The following is a 17505-nucleotide window of genomic DNA, read 5'->3' as shown; positions in this document are numbered from 1 at the left end:
CTAGTACTATTCATCCATTTGGTATCTAGTTTTTCAAACATCCTCCATACTACCTAAGACACAATTTTTAGCACATTTTAACATTCTGTTCCATCTTTTAAAAACACGCTGAATATGATAGTAGTACTGTAGATATCTATCGGATAGTGATCAATGAAGTGACGTTGAGATAATACCTTTCATCCTAATCTCATCATCTACTGAAAAAGGGAGCCCACCTGAAGAGATTTTTGACGGTTCATTCCGTTCCACTGATGTGATCTTGCAAAATGGTATTTGTGCCAAGAACTAACGTGCGGCACGTGTCCAACCGTAGAAATTAAGTGGCACATAAACCTCTAAACGTGTCACTCTCAAGAGACCCCAACCCCCTTCCTTTATGAACCAAATTCTCAAGAATGTTGTGACTAAAAAGAGTTTACTAAAACCTTAGAATCATCTTCAGTCCTTTTTTCATCAACCAAAAAGAAAAAGTGTCCAAGCAAAAGCTGAAACAGAAGCATCAATGGCGTTTTTAAGCAAAAAATCTATCTTCAACCTCTCTAAAGCCTTCCCACATCGAGCCTCCTCTGTCTTCATTGGTCGTCAAATATGGAAGGTTAGTCATCCTACATATATATATATATACTAGATGTACCACTAAATATAATGAACAAGCCATAAATCCATCCAGAATTTGAAATTAATCAAATTTACATACATTTATAATTGAATCCACATTTATTTATAAAATATAAAAATTATTTTTTGTAACAGAGAAGTTCTCAATTTATCTTTTAATTTAAAGTTTGTTGCATGAAATTACCTACCTTACTAATTGTTGAAGCCGTGAAACAAAAACATGCTTAATTATTATATATATGTTAAAATACTACTACTCATGTATTAAAGGGAGGATATGTTGCTGCAACAGAGGAGGCGTGGGAACAACAGAGCAGGAAGTTGTACGGGACCGATAGTGATGAAACGGGTGGTAAAGTATCTGAAACGGCTGCTGATAAGGCGAAAGAAGTGAAGGATAAAGCCACTAAAACAACTCAAGATGCATGGAAAGCAATTGAGGATACTGCTCAAGAGTTGAAAGAAAAAGTGGTGGGAAATATAGATCCAGAGAATGTTCAAGAGGAAGATGAGAAAGAGCTTAAGAAGAAGTTGGCTAAAGAAGCAGGAGGAAAGCCTGTGGATGAAGATAAAGGTTTGAATGTCAATTGGAGACCCATTGTTGAGAAGAAACCACAACCCTCTTGAAAATCATTTTCTCTTTGGTTTTTTTTTTTAGAATAATGAAGTACAATGGACTAGCTAGCTTGAACTTTGTAATCTACTTCTACTAGCCTAGATTGAATGAATAATCAGAGCACTGATCATACTTTGCAAAGCTTCTTCTTTTTTTCATAGTATTATCCACAATCCTCTATTTTATCAAAACGATATCTGACTATGTTTTCGATCTTAAAGGTCGTTTTAGATCATAAATTTCAAGTCAGGTTTTTTTTTTTTCAAATTTATGTCAAATTAAATGATTTCACATAATTAATAAAAAATTAATGAGGGATCGGAGTAATGAGAAGCTAATGCAAGCCTGGAGGAGTTCAGTGTTTTGTATGAATGATATAAAATTTAGCCAGGATAAATTTCATACAACATATTCAAATCAGACTCCGTGTCACAATTGTAAAAAGTCTAGGGGTCTACCTTTTTGATAGAAGATTGTAATAAGATAAGATTTGATTTGATATTTACGATAAATTATGTTTATCGATGTCCATATATTTTTCTAGTCTCAGTTGTATATAACTTTAATCTACTCGATCGTTAATAATATTTTAAGATGCATTTTTCGGGATTTAATGCGTTATTGTGGCGAGTTGCACGGGTAGTGTATCTGTATGATAAATTTTGTTGTTCTGGATGTAGAGTTTGCTCTAATGCGATTGAAAGCATCTGTATGATAAATTTTAGTTGTTCTAAATATATGATAAATTTCACTATTCTGGATGGATGCTTATTTTTTAAATCGTATTATAATTTATAGATACGCCTATGCATAGGGAGGGGCAATTTTTTTATTTTGAGACAGTAGGTCCTCAATACCAGCTCTTTTAATTAGAGTTAAAATATTAATCGAGTTGATAATTCAAAACACAAAACTCATGAGCTTCTTCTTAAATTCTAAGAAGTTAAAGAGCTTAAAAATAAAATCTTAGTCTTTAGTTTCTTTTTCTTTCATTTTAATAAGTTAGTTTATAAACTTCTCTTCTTTTATTTTATTTTTCGATGAAACAGTTCTCGTTAGCTTTTTAGTCAATTACTAATTCTCAACTCAACTCGGGATGACAATATGTTTTTGGCCATTTAGCATTATCTTTTTATTTATAAGAAAAGCATTACGTGTACGAAATATTTAGATAAACCGTATTTTTATTAATTCTATAATTATGTTTCACTCACTTGCAGAAAAAAGAGACGTAAAGCTAAAAATTGTGTTTTACATCAACTGTGGCAATCTCTTGTAAAAAAAAAAGTAAAGGAAAAGATAATGTCAATTGCATCTGTGTGTAACACCAATCACAACTTGTGCGTCGTGTAACAATTTTGAATATGTTCACTACACGTGGCGTTTACAATCAAACGTGTCATACTGTAACGACGACACCAATTTCTTTTATCTTTTGCAAGTTTGCCACTATAACATCAAAGCCAGATTGCCGAATGAAAGAAGCAACTTGTGCAAACTGTAACAGAGAAACTGCAAGAAATCACATTCACGAAAAAGAAAAAGAAAAATTACTCGTTTTTGTGATAGCAACCAAAGAATGGCAGCGATGTCAATCACAAAAAACGCCATTTTGAACTTGTCAAAGTCACTTCCTCGAACCTCTTCTCTTTTCCTCCGCCGTAATGTCTCCTTCTTCTACCCTTTGAAGACTATTCCTCAAACAACATCTCTTGTTATTCGTCACAAAATATGCTTCTCCTCTTCCCCTAATCATTCTGAGGTAATATTGTACTAGTATATTTTTGTTGCCTTCATTTCATTTTGGATTTATTAATTTACATATGTTCTGACTGTAACGTAAAGTAAGATATTATGCACATCCTCGAATTCATCAGTTAAAATAAAATGAATTAGTTCCACTTCGGATCATAAAATATACCCCCTCGGTTTCGATTTGTTTGTTCTGTTTTAAACTACTTGACACGGGCTAAGAATTTAAATTAAAAATATGTTAAATTGTACCAAATATTTTTTTCAATTTTGTGGTCTTAGACAAACAAATTGAGCGGGGAGAATATTTGTTCAAATTGCTAGTTCATTGTAATAGACGGTTGACATTGTTTTTACATTTTTAAACTTTGGATTTATAAGTTATATAGCCTCCAACGATGTGTTTTACATGTTATATAGCACGTTACTTTTGACATTTATTCTTTGTTAAGAATCAACTCTAAATAGATCTAGTCACTTGCAATTACTTTTGAATCTGGTCGTACAAACATATTGTTTACGCTGATAAATTTAACTTATTTTGTTTGTAGCGATAAAGAAATTACTCAAGCCACCTCTCAAGTGGTCTAATTATGTAAAAATATTGTTAGGAACTGAGATCTTCCTTTTTAGTGTTTTGCCAACTTGCTACAAAAATCGGTTAACAACTTCAGATTAGTAATCAAATTTATTAAAAATGGTGGCGGAACAATAATGCTTTTCATTTTATGTTTGAAGGATTTCAATATTGTATGGGATTCTACTGGATATGTCAAAATGTTTTTCATTTATGTTTCAAGGGATTCCATGCATCGGAGTCGGAGGACTTAAAAAGAAGACAAGACTTCGATAGAGGTGTTAAAGATGATAAATCTCCTATGAGGGAGATGGCTGATAAAACAAAAGACGATATGAAAGAGTCCATGGACGAAACTAAGCGTACAGCCAAAGACATGAAAGATAAAACAAAGCAAAGCGCGGAGAACATGAAAGACAAAACAAACGATATGGCTGCAAAGGCAGCCGATAAAGCAAAAGAAGGGAAAGACAAGGCAGCCGAAATGGCACATGACACTAAAGAGAGTGCAAAAGAGCGAGCCCACGACATGAAGGAGAAGACTAAGGACACTGCAGAGGCCATGGCTGATAAGACGAAAGAAGGGGGAAGCAAAGTTGCGGAGACGGCACAGGCAATAGCTGATAAAGCTAAGCAAGCAATGCAGGATGCCATGGGAGCAGCGAAAGAGACGACTCAGAAGATTAAGGAAACTGTTGTTGGTTCGGCGGAGGATGATCAGAAGTCAGTTGATGATTATATCGAAGATCGTACGGGTAAGCGGAAGGAAGATACGATGGATGAAGATGTGGTGGAGCAGAGGAAGCGTGCAGGGGGTTCTGGTGATCCTAAGAAATTTTGAGCAACAGGAATTTGAATAATTTAGTGAAAAAGGTTTTTTTGCTAATATGTTGCACAACTTATTTCCTTTTTGCTTATTTGTATACAAGCATGAACATCTTCTAATGTCAGTTTTTTTTTAAGTTTGAATTTGCTTCCCCCAACCCCACGGGCGATATTTTCATGAACACACAAATTTATAATTTCCAAACGGCATCTAAGATATCCTCTTAAAGCTGAAATAGGAAAGGGAAGATTATGGAAGAGGCAAGTGGACATTAACATTATTTTCTTAAAAGGTGAAATAGGAAAGGGGAGATTATGGAAGAGGAAAATGGACATTAAGATAATTAGATAATTTTCTTAAAGGTATAGGAAAGGGAAGATTATAGAAGAGGAGAATGGACATTAAGATTATTTTCTTAAAGGTGAAATCGGAAAGGGAAGATTATTGGAAGAGGAAAAAAGGCATTAAGTTTATTTTCTTACAAGATTATTTTCTTAAAGGTGAAATAGGAAAGGGAAGATTATTGGAAGAGGAAAGAAGACATTAGGTTTATTTTCACTTAATTGTTTCAGTATCGTATTATATTTTATTGTATTGTATCCTATTGTATTGTTTTAATGAATGATAGATTGTATTATTTTCCATATTTGTATTGTATCGTATTGTATTGTTTTAATGAATGATAGATTGTATCATTCTCCGTTGTTACATTATCTATAATAGATAGTATCGTTCTCCGTCGTTACATAATGTCATGTTTTATAATGTATCGTATTAAATTGTATTGTATCATACTTTATTTTAATGAAGGACAGATTGTATCGTTCTCCATTGTTATTTAATGTCAATGATAAAGTGGGATACAAGTAGAGTTACTATAAAAGGTAGGCTAGAAGATAAATATGATTGTTAGGTACCATAAAAGAAGAAATGTGAAGAAATGTGATATGATAAAGTGGGATACAAGTAGAGTTACTATAAAAGGTAGGCCAGAAGATAAATATGATTTTTAGATACAATAAAAGAAGAAATGTGATTATTTAATAATAAATAAAAATAAAATGAGAAGAAAATATTAAGATAACAATGTGATTTAATTAGTTATATAAAATGTGTTTTTTCATTGTTACTTAACAATGGATTTAAATGATACGATACAATAGAATTTAATTAACAATTTAAATAAATATTATATTTAAACTAACAACACAATATAACTATTCAAACGAAGTGTTAAGAATCGTTATTTGGGGACAACTTCGATAGGTTTACTCACCTAATCTCCAAGTAAAATTCATACGAATTTGTATCTTTGTAGGCTATATATAAACGTCATCGATCTCGATATATTGGTTGTGACTTGTGAACTCCTATCTTTCAAAAGAAAAAAATGAAGATAGGCCCAGTAGTGTTGGGCCTTAACAAAATGTTGTGGTGACATCAAGTGTGTTTGGAAATGATAAATTTTCGGGAAAATTGTATATAATAGCAAACTAGTAATTCAAATTAAATGTTATAACCATAGTTTGATTTAATTATACCCCATAGCAAACTGTTGCTACTTTGCCTCTCTCCAGGTGAATCTCGCTCGCCACTATCGTTCTCTCCCTCACCTCTCTCGCTTTTATACAAACGCAAATGTATAAAATGCGTTTGTGTTTGTATAAAGCGAGAGAAAATTGTATATATATATTTTTTTTTCGTTCCCCTCTCCCAAATCTCGCTCACCACTCTCCAGATCTCACTCGCCTCTCTCACTTTATACAAAAATGCATTTGTATTTGTATAAAGCGAGAGAAAATTGTATATACATATATTTTCGTTCCCCTCTCCCAGATCTCGCTCGCTCACTCGCCTCTCTCACTTTATACAAAAAACGCAAATGTATAAAATGAGTTTGTATTTGTATAAAGCGAGAGAAAATTGTATATACAAATACAAATGCATATATTTTCGTCCTATACACTTATGCTTATACAAATACGATCTTCCCTTGTCCAGTTTTCTTTTGTCTCTCTCTCTTTCTCGCTTTATACAAACACAACCAAAGCAGATTATACAACTGCTTTCTTTTGTATATGTATAGCGAAATTATACAACTGCTTTCTTTTGTATATGTATAGCGAAATTATACAACTGCTTTCTTTTGTATATGTATAGCGAAATATACATATTTATCTTTGCTATGGAGCGCAACTATGCAAACTATAGCTATAGCACACAAATATGATTTTTATGTTTGCTATATGTGAAAGTTACTCTAAATTTTCTCTTTCTTTTTAGTTAATTCAAATGTAATCATGTGATAACGAAAAATGACTTCAAATCTTAACCCCTAGTGCCATCCAAGCAGGGTCTATTATAGTCAATTAGCAACCTCTACAAATAGTCATTATCCACGTCTAGGAATAGTATAGTTACTTATAAATGAATATATATGATTCATTGAAGATACGGCGTAGGTATATAAATATATATATTATAACTAGAAGAGTGCTTATCTCAATATTTTCTCACAACATATGTAAATAAGGAGTATGGGCTGTATTTGTATGGTTTTGGGGGCAGTTGTAATTTCCATTGGCTTCTAGCACCACATCCATAGCTCCGACAACAATAAAGCTATGCATCATGTCACGTGCCTCACCTAAGTGCCACATCGATTTAAATTCGAATGGATCGTTGATTTGTCTAATTATAAATTCAATACATTTTGATTCGTCTGATTCAATCTAGCTAAAAGTTGAGTTTATATAACTCAAATTAATTCATAAGAATTTGGACAAAAGATTTTTTATGCGTGATGTATTATTTAGTAACAATAATAATAATTAAAAATAAAATAGAATTAGGTACATAACAAATTATAAGCAATCAAATAATAAAACTAAAACTTAGTGTGAATTGAGTTAGTTAAATTGTGATCCATTTGTTAGTTCATTCAACCCAAGTACTTTGTTTTAGCTAGCGGATCATTATTATACATGTATTAACTTGAATCAGCATACACTCACATTAAGTTCAACCCGCATACTTAACCTCCCTAATTAATATAATTATGTGTAAGTTAGAATCCCGTTCGATCTGTTTCATTTTATGAGTATAAATTTAAATGGACACAAGGGCAAAAGATTGAGAAATATAATTTTAATAACTTTATAAATTTGAGTTTAAAATGCGTATATATAATATAATTTTTTTAAAAAAATGATAAGGTCTTTCGTTATGTTATTTGTGATTAACTTACTGCTAAATATACCCTTGAAATTACATGAAAAAGTTTTTTCAGAATTATATTAAATATATTACTTAATAAAAATAATTTATTATCTGTTCTGATACCCAATCAGAACAATTTGTAACTTAAATATCTAAAGCTTAAGATATTATAGATTTATCAAATCTTTACTAAAACATCTTAAGACACATAACAAGGAACTCTCCACAAATGAGAAAAGAGCGAACTTTTCCCCAAGTTATTAATAAGAGAGAAATATTGAATCATTTTTGAACTATCGATTACCTTAAATTATTCATTTACTTGATTAGTTACTTTGACACACCCTCGATATGGCAATATGAGTGAATTACATCCCTAAATTATCTTAAGTTTAAACGTGTTTTCAACACTTCTCTTAACTTTTTATGAGCTTGAGATTATTTGTTATGTTATATAGTAAATTGATGAAATATCCAAGTTAAGTTAGTTAAAATAATATATATTTTTAAGACTATCAATAATTCAAAAACAATACTAATACTAATAATTTGCATGAAATCAATCTAGTTGCCTTGGGTAATTTATGTCAAGTCAATCGAGTTGCCAATTTCGGTGTCAATAATCTTATGAACCATAGTCGTGGGTATACCAGTCTGTTTAATACTCTCTTTGTCCACTCCACTTTTAATTGTCATGATTTTTTTTTTTTAGAGCAAATCATAAGAACTTTGACTAACATTTTACGGTATATTTTTCATCATATTGATATGCAAGAAATTGCAATTTATAATACTTTTAGTAGAGTTTTTGAATATCTAAATTTTATATTAATCATAAGAACTTTGACTAACATTTTACGGTATATTTTTTATCATATTGATATGCAAGAAATTGCAATTTATAGTACTTTTAGTAGAGTTTTTGAATATCTAAATTTTATATTTAAAATATCAAATTAATATAATCTAATTTAATTTTAAAAATTAATCAAATTAACTTTTAAAAATCACAACATGACAAAGTGACGGATATAGTAAAGCATGAACATGTCAGAGTTACAAGTGAGAGAAAGAAATTAAAAAACTAAAGTGGAGAATCAAAAATGACTAATAAGCTGACACAGCTACACAACCCATTTGATATAACAATTAACCGCCAGATCCTCCACCTCCTGCCGGCGCCGGCGCGGCCTCAATTCCTCCCCTAGTGGTCCACATACACCTATTGCTACTGTATTTGTATGTGTCATTGATCACTTAGCTTGTCCATATTTAAATTTTCTCCCCTTTACTTTTTGATTGAGTCGAAGCAAAATTAATTTTGTCGTTATTTGGGGAAATTCTTGTCTGCTCAGAAGTTTGTTGAACTGAAAATTATGGCTTCTTTCCTTTATTTGTTGAGACGAGATTGAACACAGACGTAACAGAAATACAACATAAACCATACCTCTTCGTTCGGTCCCATCTCAGTATTCTCTTCACTTTAACTGAACATTCATATGTAGCCACGCACGCCTCTTACACCACCACCCCCCCCCCTCCCCTACGCCAACCCCAGCCCTTTTTTTTCTTCTAAACTTATCTAAGCTAAAGATAAAAAGACTAGTAAAACTCTGTCTTCCCGTACACTATAATTATTTTATGAAGATTAACCATAAAAAGGCAGGCAGGTGGTGGTAGTTATTATTAATTTCCTTATATATGTCTTTTTTTAACTCTATTTTCCTCATTTACAAAAGTGTAATTATCTACTAGTAGGATTTTTATAGAAATTCTCATGCTCTTCAATTTTTAGTTCCTTATATATATGATTAGATAATCTCAACTGAAGCATTGACTGTATAAACGTTGACGAGAAGTTTGAGATTTAATTACAATCATATCTCTAGGAGTGGAAGGGGGTTGAGAGGTTTGACTTGCATGCGTGTGCATTTACTTAATCTGAATTTGTGATCTGTAGAAGAAGAAGAAGAGAAGTTTCACTATAAAAACTTGTTGAAATTAGTTTCTTTTCTCCATCAAGGAAAAAGGCAAAAAGAGTGAGATGGAGGATCAATTAGGTGGAAGATCATCGGGAGAAAATGATCGGAATCGAAGAATGAAGATGCCGGAAAACAACTCATCTTCTCCGGCACAACCACCGCAGCCACCACTGCAGAAATGCCCTCGTTGTGATTCAAACAACACAAAGTTTTGCTACTACAACAACTACAGTTTGACTCAACCTCGCTATTTCTGCAAGACGTGTAGGAGGTACTGGACTCAAGGTGGAACCCTAAGGAACGTCCCCGTCGGCGGTGGTTGCCGTAAAGGTAAACGCACAATGAAGGGCGGTGGTTCATCTTCATCAGCTGGTGAAAGTTCATCTAGATCTCATCATCAGATACTACATCCGCCGCAGATACCGAATTTATCAGCTGCTTTTTTCTCAGGTAACAATCCAAGATCTCAACCGCCGCCACTTCCGTCAATGAGTTCTCTGTATACCGGTGGTGGTGGTGGAGGATTTTTATCTTCTTTAGCTGCCATGCAATCAATGAGTCAATTATCACAAGGTATCAATAATCAATCTCAGCTTGGGCTAATTTCAGGCAGCAATAATAATAACAATCAATTTGGTAATTTCAATATTCCAACTCCTCCTCCTCCTAAGGTTCAAATCAGTCAACAAATGGAAAGTACTGGATTTTACCAAAAGCCCAATTTGGAATCATCTTTTTACCCATCTGATCAAACGTTGCAGTTTCAACCTACAAGGCCTTTGGGTTCATGGACACAAAGGTTCATCAACAACAACAACAATAATATTTGGCCGAATAGCTCAGCCAGTAGCAGCGGAGCTGCTACTGATAGCAGTTCCGCTGCTGGTGCATCTCTTGGCCCAAATGATCATCAGTGGCCCGATCTTCCAGGGTTCGGCCCATCTCCATGAGATTTTATAGGGTTTCTTCGCTTTATTTTAAAGATTTTCCTCAACTTTGATCTATCTTCATCAAGAGGAAATTAATGGGAGATTCAATGGTAATTAAGGTTCTTTAATCTCTGCGCTTTTTTAGTAAAACGCAGAAAATATAATACAAAGAGACATGAAGGGGGGAAAAAAGGGGTTAACCTTAGCTTAGCTAGCTAAAATTATTGTATGATGTATTTACCTTCTTATAGAGAAATTCTGGATTGGGTTAGGTTTGTATTTTTCAAACTTTTGATCTAAAAAGTTAAATGTGTTTGTATGTTATTAGAGCCTTATCTTTTTCTCCTCTTTTTTGTTCCTTTAATTCAGCTTTATTAATGTTTTACTCTATCAGTTACGTAGTTCAAAAAGCAAGAAAAAAAAACACTTGCTTTTTTGCTTTGTTATATTTTTAGGGTTTATAGAGTGTGAAAAAGTCTATAAAAAGGAAACAACCATATGTAAAGAGAGAATGTTAATTAGTATTTGCATGGAGATGATAGATTGGTGGTGAGTTCATCTCTTTGGCAAAAAAGTGATATAGACAACTTGGCTCCTCTCTACCTTTTTTGCATGTGCCCTCCTAAACCTTCATTTATTTTATTTTTCCAATCATATTAATCATATTTACGGGTTCGGTAGAATTTACTGTACAACTTTAAATTTAAATTTTGAATTCGCCGCTTAATTCTCACCACCTCACACGAACCAGCACTATAAAATGTCTCTTTTATGTAGAAGCTGTAGAGGGGTTGGTCGCTAATTCCATCTAGAACATATATATATAAATGAACTTGCATGCATAATCATTTTAATTTGTTGATATATTACAAGACCTAATGGCTTATTCAATGGAATGATTTAGGAGTTGTATTAATGTGGCAACTGGCAAGTTTCAATTCCTAAAGTTCTTTAGCTTGGGCTACTATATATATATATATTCTGCATTAATTTGACATATTAGAATATGCCATAGCCTAGTTAGTTACATATACAGTAGTTAATAAGGAGTATAGTTGTACTGGTTTGAATATTTAATTCATAATGGCATGATGAATTGAAAGCAACACGCACACATTCCCTTTTGAAATCATCAAATGGATTTGGTAGATGGGGAAGAGGGTGGGCATACCTGAACCAAAAAATAAAGTTGGACACGTCAGCTATGCACCTTTGAGTTTTTTATTTTAAAAAAAAACAAGTGTTACTCCAATCCTTTTATTTTAACTTGACACAAATTTTAATAAAATAATTTTATTAAACTGAATATACGTAGGGTGTATCAACATGTTCTTCAATCTTATGATCTTAAAAATATGTTATATGACAAATTAAAATGAAACCAAGAGAAAAGTATTTAAAAGCACGTTAGATTAAATTAATAAAGTTAGTTAGAAGTACATGATGAATAAAGAAAGATAAAAGTAGTAATTTAATTTAGGGCTGCGGTTTTCGAGCAAAGGCATATCTTTGGTCTGCCATGGGTTTAGATCTTCATCAGAGAATATTGGCAGGTTGGAAATGAAAATCTCTTGGGTCTAATTAAGACTTCTTCCCTATGGGATGATCAAATCTGTTGGGAGAATAACCCTAACAAATTTATTTATTATTTTAGTTTTACGTTAGTATTATATTATATTAAAACAAAAAAAAAAAATTCTCTGACTAACCACTATGGTTTCCTCCTATTCGAGGATGATTATATATAAACATGGTCATTATACTTTCTAATGCAAACATATTACTCCTTTTAATGATATTATGTTTTTCGTTTACCCACCTCTTAAGAAACTTTAATCAACAAGGATTTTTTACTATTTTACAGTTATTGTTTCTTAAGATATCATTTCTCTTCATTAAATATTTACTCTACTGATTTATTTATAGTATTAGAAAACAATTATTATACTAAGGATAAAATGGAGAAAGACAATTAATATCTTCTTGAACTATTGAAATGACAAATAATGGGAGATAATTATTTTTAGAAATCGGGATAAAATATAATTTAAGATGAAAGAAATAGATAATCTTTTTGTCTATCGAAGTTATAATAAATAAAATTATTCGATATTTATGCTAATAAAATATAGGAAATATGTCATAAAAATAATTACAATACGCAACCTAATTCGAACACTAAAATTATGGTAGTTTTTATTCGCAAGTAGGATACTCCACTATTTGAGGATCCTATAATTAAATTGCATGATAGGACTACAGGAAATACTCCACTAGCTGTTAAATTTGATTTATCAAAAAGTTTGGAATATTTTTAAATATTTGTAGGTTTTAGAGGCGGCAAAACTAGCTTAGAAAATATAACTTGTCCAATTCATTCATTTTTGACGGTTTATTGATTCTCTTATTTATTAATTCAATTTATTTAAATTAATTTATTTCAGTTAATTAAAAATTAGATTGATATATAGTTCAAATTGACTCATAAAAAAAATGTCAATTCTTTTTAATAAGATATCTTTTGTTTGATATGTTATAAATCGTTATAATAAAAAAAATGTTAAAAATAAAAAGAGAATAAACAAAGCAAAAAAACAATAAAAATTGGATGACTTGTTATGATCTACATTTCAGCCTATGTAATTTTTAAATGTGCCAGTAACTCGCTCATCATTAAATTAACTAATTTTGATTGTTCTGAATTTCACCCAAACCATCCATTTTTACCTCCAACGTGAAATAAATAAACTTGCCGAATACGATGACTCAAAATTAAGTTGATCGGACGTGCTTAATTTGAAAGACAATTTCTCTGCAGTTCAATTGTAAAAACTTAATAGCTCAATTGGTCGACTACTTAAACGTTCGTAAGAGTTCGATTATCTATCTTTTTATCCCTTCCCTATTTTCCCTTCATCTACCTCTATTTTTTTTATTTAAAAAAATCTAGATATAAGGTACAAGTTCGGTATAATTCACTAATTTAATTTGGTTCAAATCCTATATATTTGGATAAAAGTTCACTGAACAAATATGTACCCATAATAAGTTTAGTATTCATACATTTTAAAATTTGAATCTGCTATTTTAATTAAGTTTTATAAGGGAATAATTAGTTCTGAATTTTTTTGCTGGGAAACAAAAATGTTCAATAAGTTATTATTAATATTAAAAAATTCACAAAACTGATTGCTACGAGTTATAAACTTCTAATGCAACTATAAATGAGATGTCTAAAAGAGTAAAACGGTTATAAATGCTGCTTCTCTGTCGAAGTCAAACTGCCACAGAATGAAATACACATAATAGATTGTATTAAAGTTAGTTAAATAATATAAAGTATCACAGCAAGTCTTAAATTTAAATGTAAAATTTAAAATTTTGAGAAAAATGTATAAAATATGTAGTGGATTTATATCAACGGTAACTTTCAAAATAAAAGGTATTTATTTTAAGTAAATAATTTGGAACAAATTAAGTACTCCCTCCATTTCATTTTACTTGGTCCTATACAAAATTTGATGTTTTATTTTGTTAGTTCATTTTAGCAAAAAGAGAATTTTATTACATTAAATTTTTCCATACTATACCCTCGGTATTTAAAATTATATAACATAGTAGTAGTTAGATTTAGAGCTTCACCAACTCCTTCATCCTTAACCCCAAGAAGTCTCGGGTTAGAGCCCCCTTGGATACGGAATCGTCTTTGTTAGGAAGCGCTTTATCCCTCAATGTGGGACTTTCCGGCGCGAATCTGAATTTAGTCGAGCTCCAATGTGGATAACCGAACACCAGATGAAAAACCAAAAAAAAAAGATTTAGAGTTTCATAACATTATTAATAAAATAAGATACACTTCTAGTTAAATTTTTCTTAAGAAATATATCAGGTCAACAAGGACCAAGTAAAATAAAAAACAGAGGAAATATTTCAGATCGTTATTGTCATTTGAATATGATAGATAACAATGTTTTAAAAGGCGGGGGCTCATAACACTATTAATAAAATAAAATACACTTCTAGTTAAATTTTTCTTAAGAAATATATCAGGTCAACAGGGACCAAGTAAAATAAAACAGAGGAAATATTTCAGATCATTATTGTCATTTGAATATGATAGATAACAATGTTTTAAAAGGCGGGGGCGTGAGGCGAGGCGTTTTATACAGTACGGGGCGAGACGTAAGCCCTCAGACATGGGGCGTAAGTCCCATAGATCTACGGGGCGTAATCTCATGTATATTCAATTTTATAGTTTTATTACTAATAAATAAGCAAAAGTAAGTTTTTCAGTGATTTTACAAATAATTTTTTATAAATAACCTATAATATGTAGAATTTATATTATGATTTTATTTGAGATAAGTACTAATAATCAATAATGAAGAAAAAAAGTATTATAATTATTATTTGAGAAATATTATTACACCAATGATAAAAAAAAAAATGATTTAAAGCAAAAAAATTCAAAAAATAAATAAAAAACGCCCGAACATACGTTTTTATGCCCAGAACTTACGTTTTTATGCTCGGAACTTACGCCTCAAATTTTAGGACTTACGCCTTATGAATCTACGTCTTCAATTTACGGCCCGGAACATTTTTGATACGCCCCACTTCGAGACTCGCCTGGGGACTCGCCCCAAAAAAGTTTTTGAAACCACCGATAGATAATATCTGCAAATGCACTTTGCTACTCCAAAATTTAACTAATCTTTCTCTTTATGCAGGATAATCGTGTTTTTAATTGCTTGTTTAAAAAAATCAAGTTTCAAACGTCATCGTTTTACTAATAAAATGATTGGTTCTCGGCAAGGAATACTCTTTGGTACACTTAACTTGGGTGACATGACGATCAAAGGGTGTAATGATATATATTTTAATCGATCCTATTTTTTTTCATCCAAAAATTCGATTTCGACCCAAGAAAATAAACACATTAACATAATTTCAGTGATTATTTATCCTAAGATTATATTTCCTACATCTTAATTGTTGATTAATTTTGTTAGTAAGTCATAACTAGTTAGAGTTATGTGAGTATTAGTAATATAAGAATTACTTATGAGGGATTTTATGTATTATTTTATGCGGATAATAGTTATTCAAGGGTTATACGTGTACAAATGTACTTTAGTTATGCAAGATTATACATGTATTAGTTGTGCAGATTCTTAAATTGTCAACCAAACATGAGATTGATTTTATACATAAATAACTTATTTCTTATCTATCTACCAAACGTCATACAAATTATATAAAAATTAATATATGAATAATTTTTTTCTTATCCAACTACCAAACGACCTCTAATGGTGCACAACAAGAAAGAATAGTTTGGAAACAGAAATTTCAAGAGGTGGGAATTGAAGAGACGTGAAAGGGACAAGGTCTATCAGGTCTAAAGAATCTATCTATCTTGAGTGGAAATTAATTTAGAGGTGAAAGGGGTATGGTGTGAGACTTGGAGGGTCCCATAAGAAATATATGATAATCCATTACAATCTTGAGATGGGTGTGGGGTAACTAAAATCATACCGCACGATTTAATTTGTTTATTATATTTTTTAAAAATTTATGTTAAATAGATTTATTTTTTTGATATTGATTTATATGAAACGTTTAAGATCATAAAATTGAAAATATCTAATTATTTTTTTAATCTAAATAAATAAATTAAAACGAAGACAAAATTTACTTTTTTATCCATGAAGGAAAAAAAGAAAACCAAAAGTGTAAGGGATCAAGTGACAGATGCATGCAAGAATAATAATCCATTGTGTGGCTTTATAAGCACATTCATAAGTAGATGATTTTCTAGTGTGCGACAATTTTTCCCCATTATATCATTTCCAATTACCCTTTCGAACATATATATGGGTCCCACATTGCTGTGGACTTGGGGTGGGACCCTGACTCCACCATCATTTGGTCAGCCAGGCTTGTGGTTGAACAACCTGGTCCAACCTTTTAACTTTTTTTTTTTTTTTTTTTTATGTCATGAAATTTTATGTGAACAAAATAAAATATTATTGAACAAACGAATAAATAATAAAATAGTCACATAAGGAATTTAAGATTGATAATATTATTAAGTTTAACTCATAAAATTATAATTTGCCTCATTTGCTTAGACTTCAGCAAATGGGCTAGGTATACATGCGTACTCATGGGAAGCTTACAATTTGATCCAGATGATTAAAATTATTTATATGTATCTGATCTTTTATACTCGATATAATTATAAAGTCTTGATATACTAAATATATAATAATTGTATAATAATGTATATCTTCTTTTTTTTTGGTAACTGAAGGTTATTTTACATAACGATAGCTAACTAAACACGATATAGCAATCTAAAGTAAAAACTAAACAAACCTTCAACAACAGTTATAATTCCCAAAAAGGCTCTCCTATTACAAATATAAGCTATTCTTTTAGCTATATCATAATCCACTACATGAACATACTTCGTATAGACTAAGCTAATATATAACGATTTATGCATCTTAAGACTTGCCTTTAGTCATAGCAGTAGGTTGGCTATCTAAGGTGGGGTGGTCAGAATGTTTTGATGAAATTTCTAAGTGAAGTGTTAATTGGGGTAAATAAGAGCAAATAACAACATTATATTTCCCCTTCGATGAAAAATAGCTTTCATAATATTAAACATCAAAAAAGTAATTTTTTAATTTTGTTTTTTGAAAATAACTTTCTTCGTACGAAAACTCCCGTACGTGTAAGCTCCAGCAGGACCATTTTGTCAACATACTTATTACTGCTTTTCCTACAATGTTGTGAATTGTTCTAATGATGGGTAATTTTGAATTGGATACGAAATAAATTAGTAGCTTCTTTTACAAATCCTAGCACATTGAAGCCCACGTGTATTACTTCTCTTTTTATATATAGGTTTTTTTACTCTCTTCAACCATAAGTTTCATTTTTCATCATCAAAAAATTTAAAAATTAAATGCCCT

The 17505-nt window shown here is 31.2% G+C and overlaps 3 protein-coding genes across 3 annotated transcripts; all 3 read left to right on the top strand.

Annotated features, from left to right (window-relative positions):
- The first annotated feature begins 453 nt into the window (after positions 1–453).
- On the top strand, positions 454–1253 carry LOC125822753 (uncharacterized). The gene is made up of 2 exons (XM_049502192.1): positions 454–598; positions 892–1253. The coding sequence occupies exons 1-2, from the start codon at positions 506–508 to the stop codon at positions 1246–1248; spliced, it is 450 nt and encodes a 149-aa protein (XP_049358149.1). The 5' UTR covers positions 454–505; the 3' UTR covers positions 1249–1253.
- A 1563-nt stretch (positions 1254–2816) lies between these two features.
- Positions 2817–4407, top strand: LOC125822731 (ABA-inducible protein PHV A1-like). Its single transcript, XM_049502169.1, has 2 exons — positions 2817–2999; positions 3790–4407. The coding sequence occupies exons 1-2, from the start codon at positions 2817–2819 to the stop codon at positions 4405–4407; spliced, it is 801 nt and encodes a 266-aa protein (XP_049358126.1).
- A 4967-nt stretch (positions 4408–9374) lies between these two features.
- LOC125822724 (dof zinc finger protein DOF5.8-like) lies at positions 9375–10846 on the top strand. Its single transcript, XM_049502162.1, has one exon. The coding sequence runs from the start codon at positions 9656–9658 to the stop codon at positions 10541–10543; it is 888 nt and encodes a 295-aa protein (XP_049358119.1). The 5' UTR covers positions 9375–9655; the 3' UTR covers positions 10544–10846.
- Positions 10847–17505: the final 6659 nt, after the last annotated feature.

The sequence above is a fragment of the Solanum verrucosum genome, unplaced genomic scaffold, assembly GCF_900185275.1.
Source record: "Solanum verrucosum unplaced genomic scaffold, falcon-dt-bn FXZP01000103.1, whole genome shotgun sequence".
Taxonomy (NCBI): domain Eukaryota; kingdom Viridiplantae; phylum Streptophyta; class Magnoliopsida; order Solanales; family Solanaceae; genus Solanum; species Solanum verrucosum.
The sequence above is the reverse complement of the archived record's forward strand: the minus strand, read 5'-3'. Positions and strand labels throughout refer to the sequence as shown.

What these genes read in the sequence shown, in the direction of transcription:
- LOC125822753 (XM_049502192.1), top strand. Translation starts at nt 506, where the DNA reads ATGGCGTTTTTAAGCAAAAAATCTATCTTCAACCTCTCTAAAGCCTTC. An exon ending in TTGGTCGTCAAATATGGAAG is followed by an intron (nt 599 to 891) that starts GTTAGTCATCCT and finishes CATGTATTAAAG; the next exon opens with GGAGGATATGTTGCTGCAAC.
- LOC125822731 (XM_049502169.1), top strand. Translation starts at nt 2,817, where the DNA reads ATGGCAGCGATGTCAATCACAAAAAACGCCATTTTGAACTTGTCAAAG. An exon ending in CTTCCCCTAATCATTCTGAG is followed by an intron (nt 3,000 to 3,789) that starts GTAATATTGTAC and finishes TTATGTTTCAAG; the next exon opens with GGATTCCATGCATCGGAGTC.
- LOC125822724 (XM_049502162.1), top strand. Translation starts at nt 9,656, where the DNA reads ATGGAGGATCAATTAGGTGGAAGATCATCGGGAGAAAATGATCGGAAT.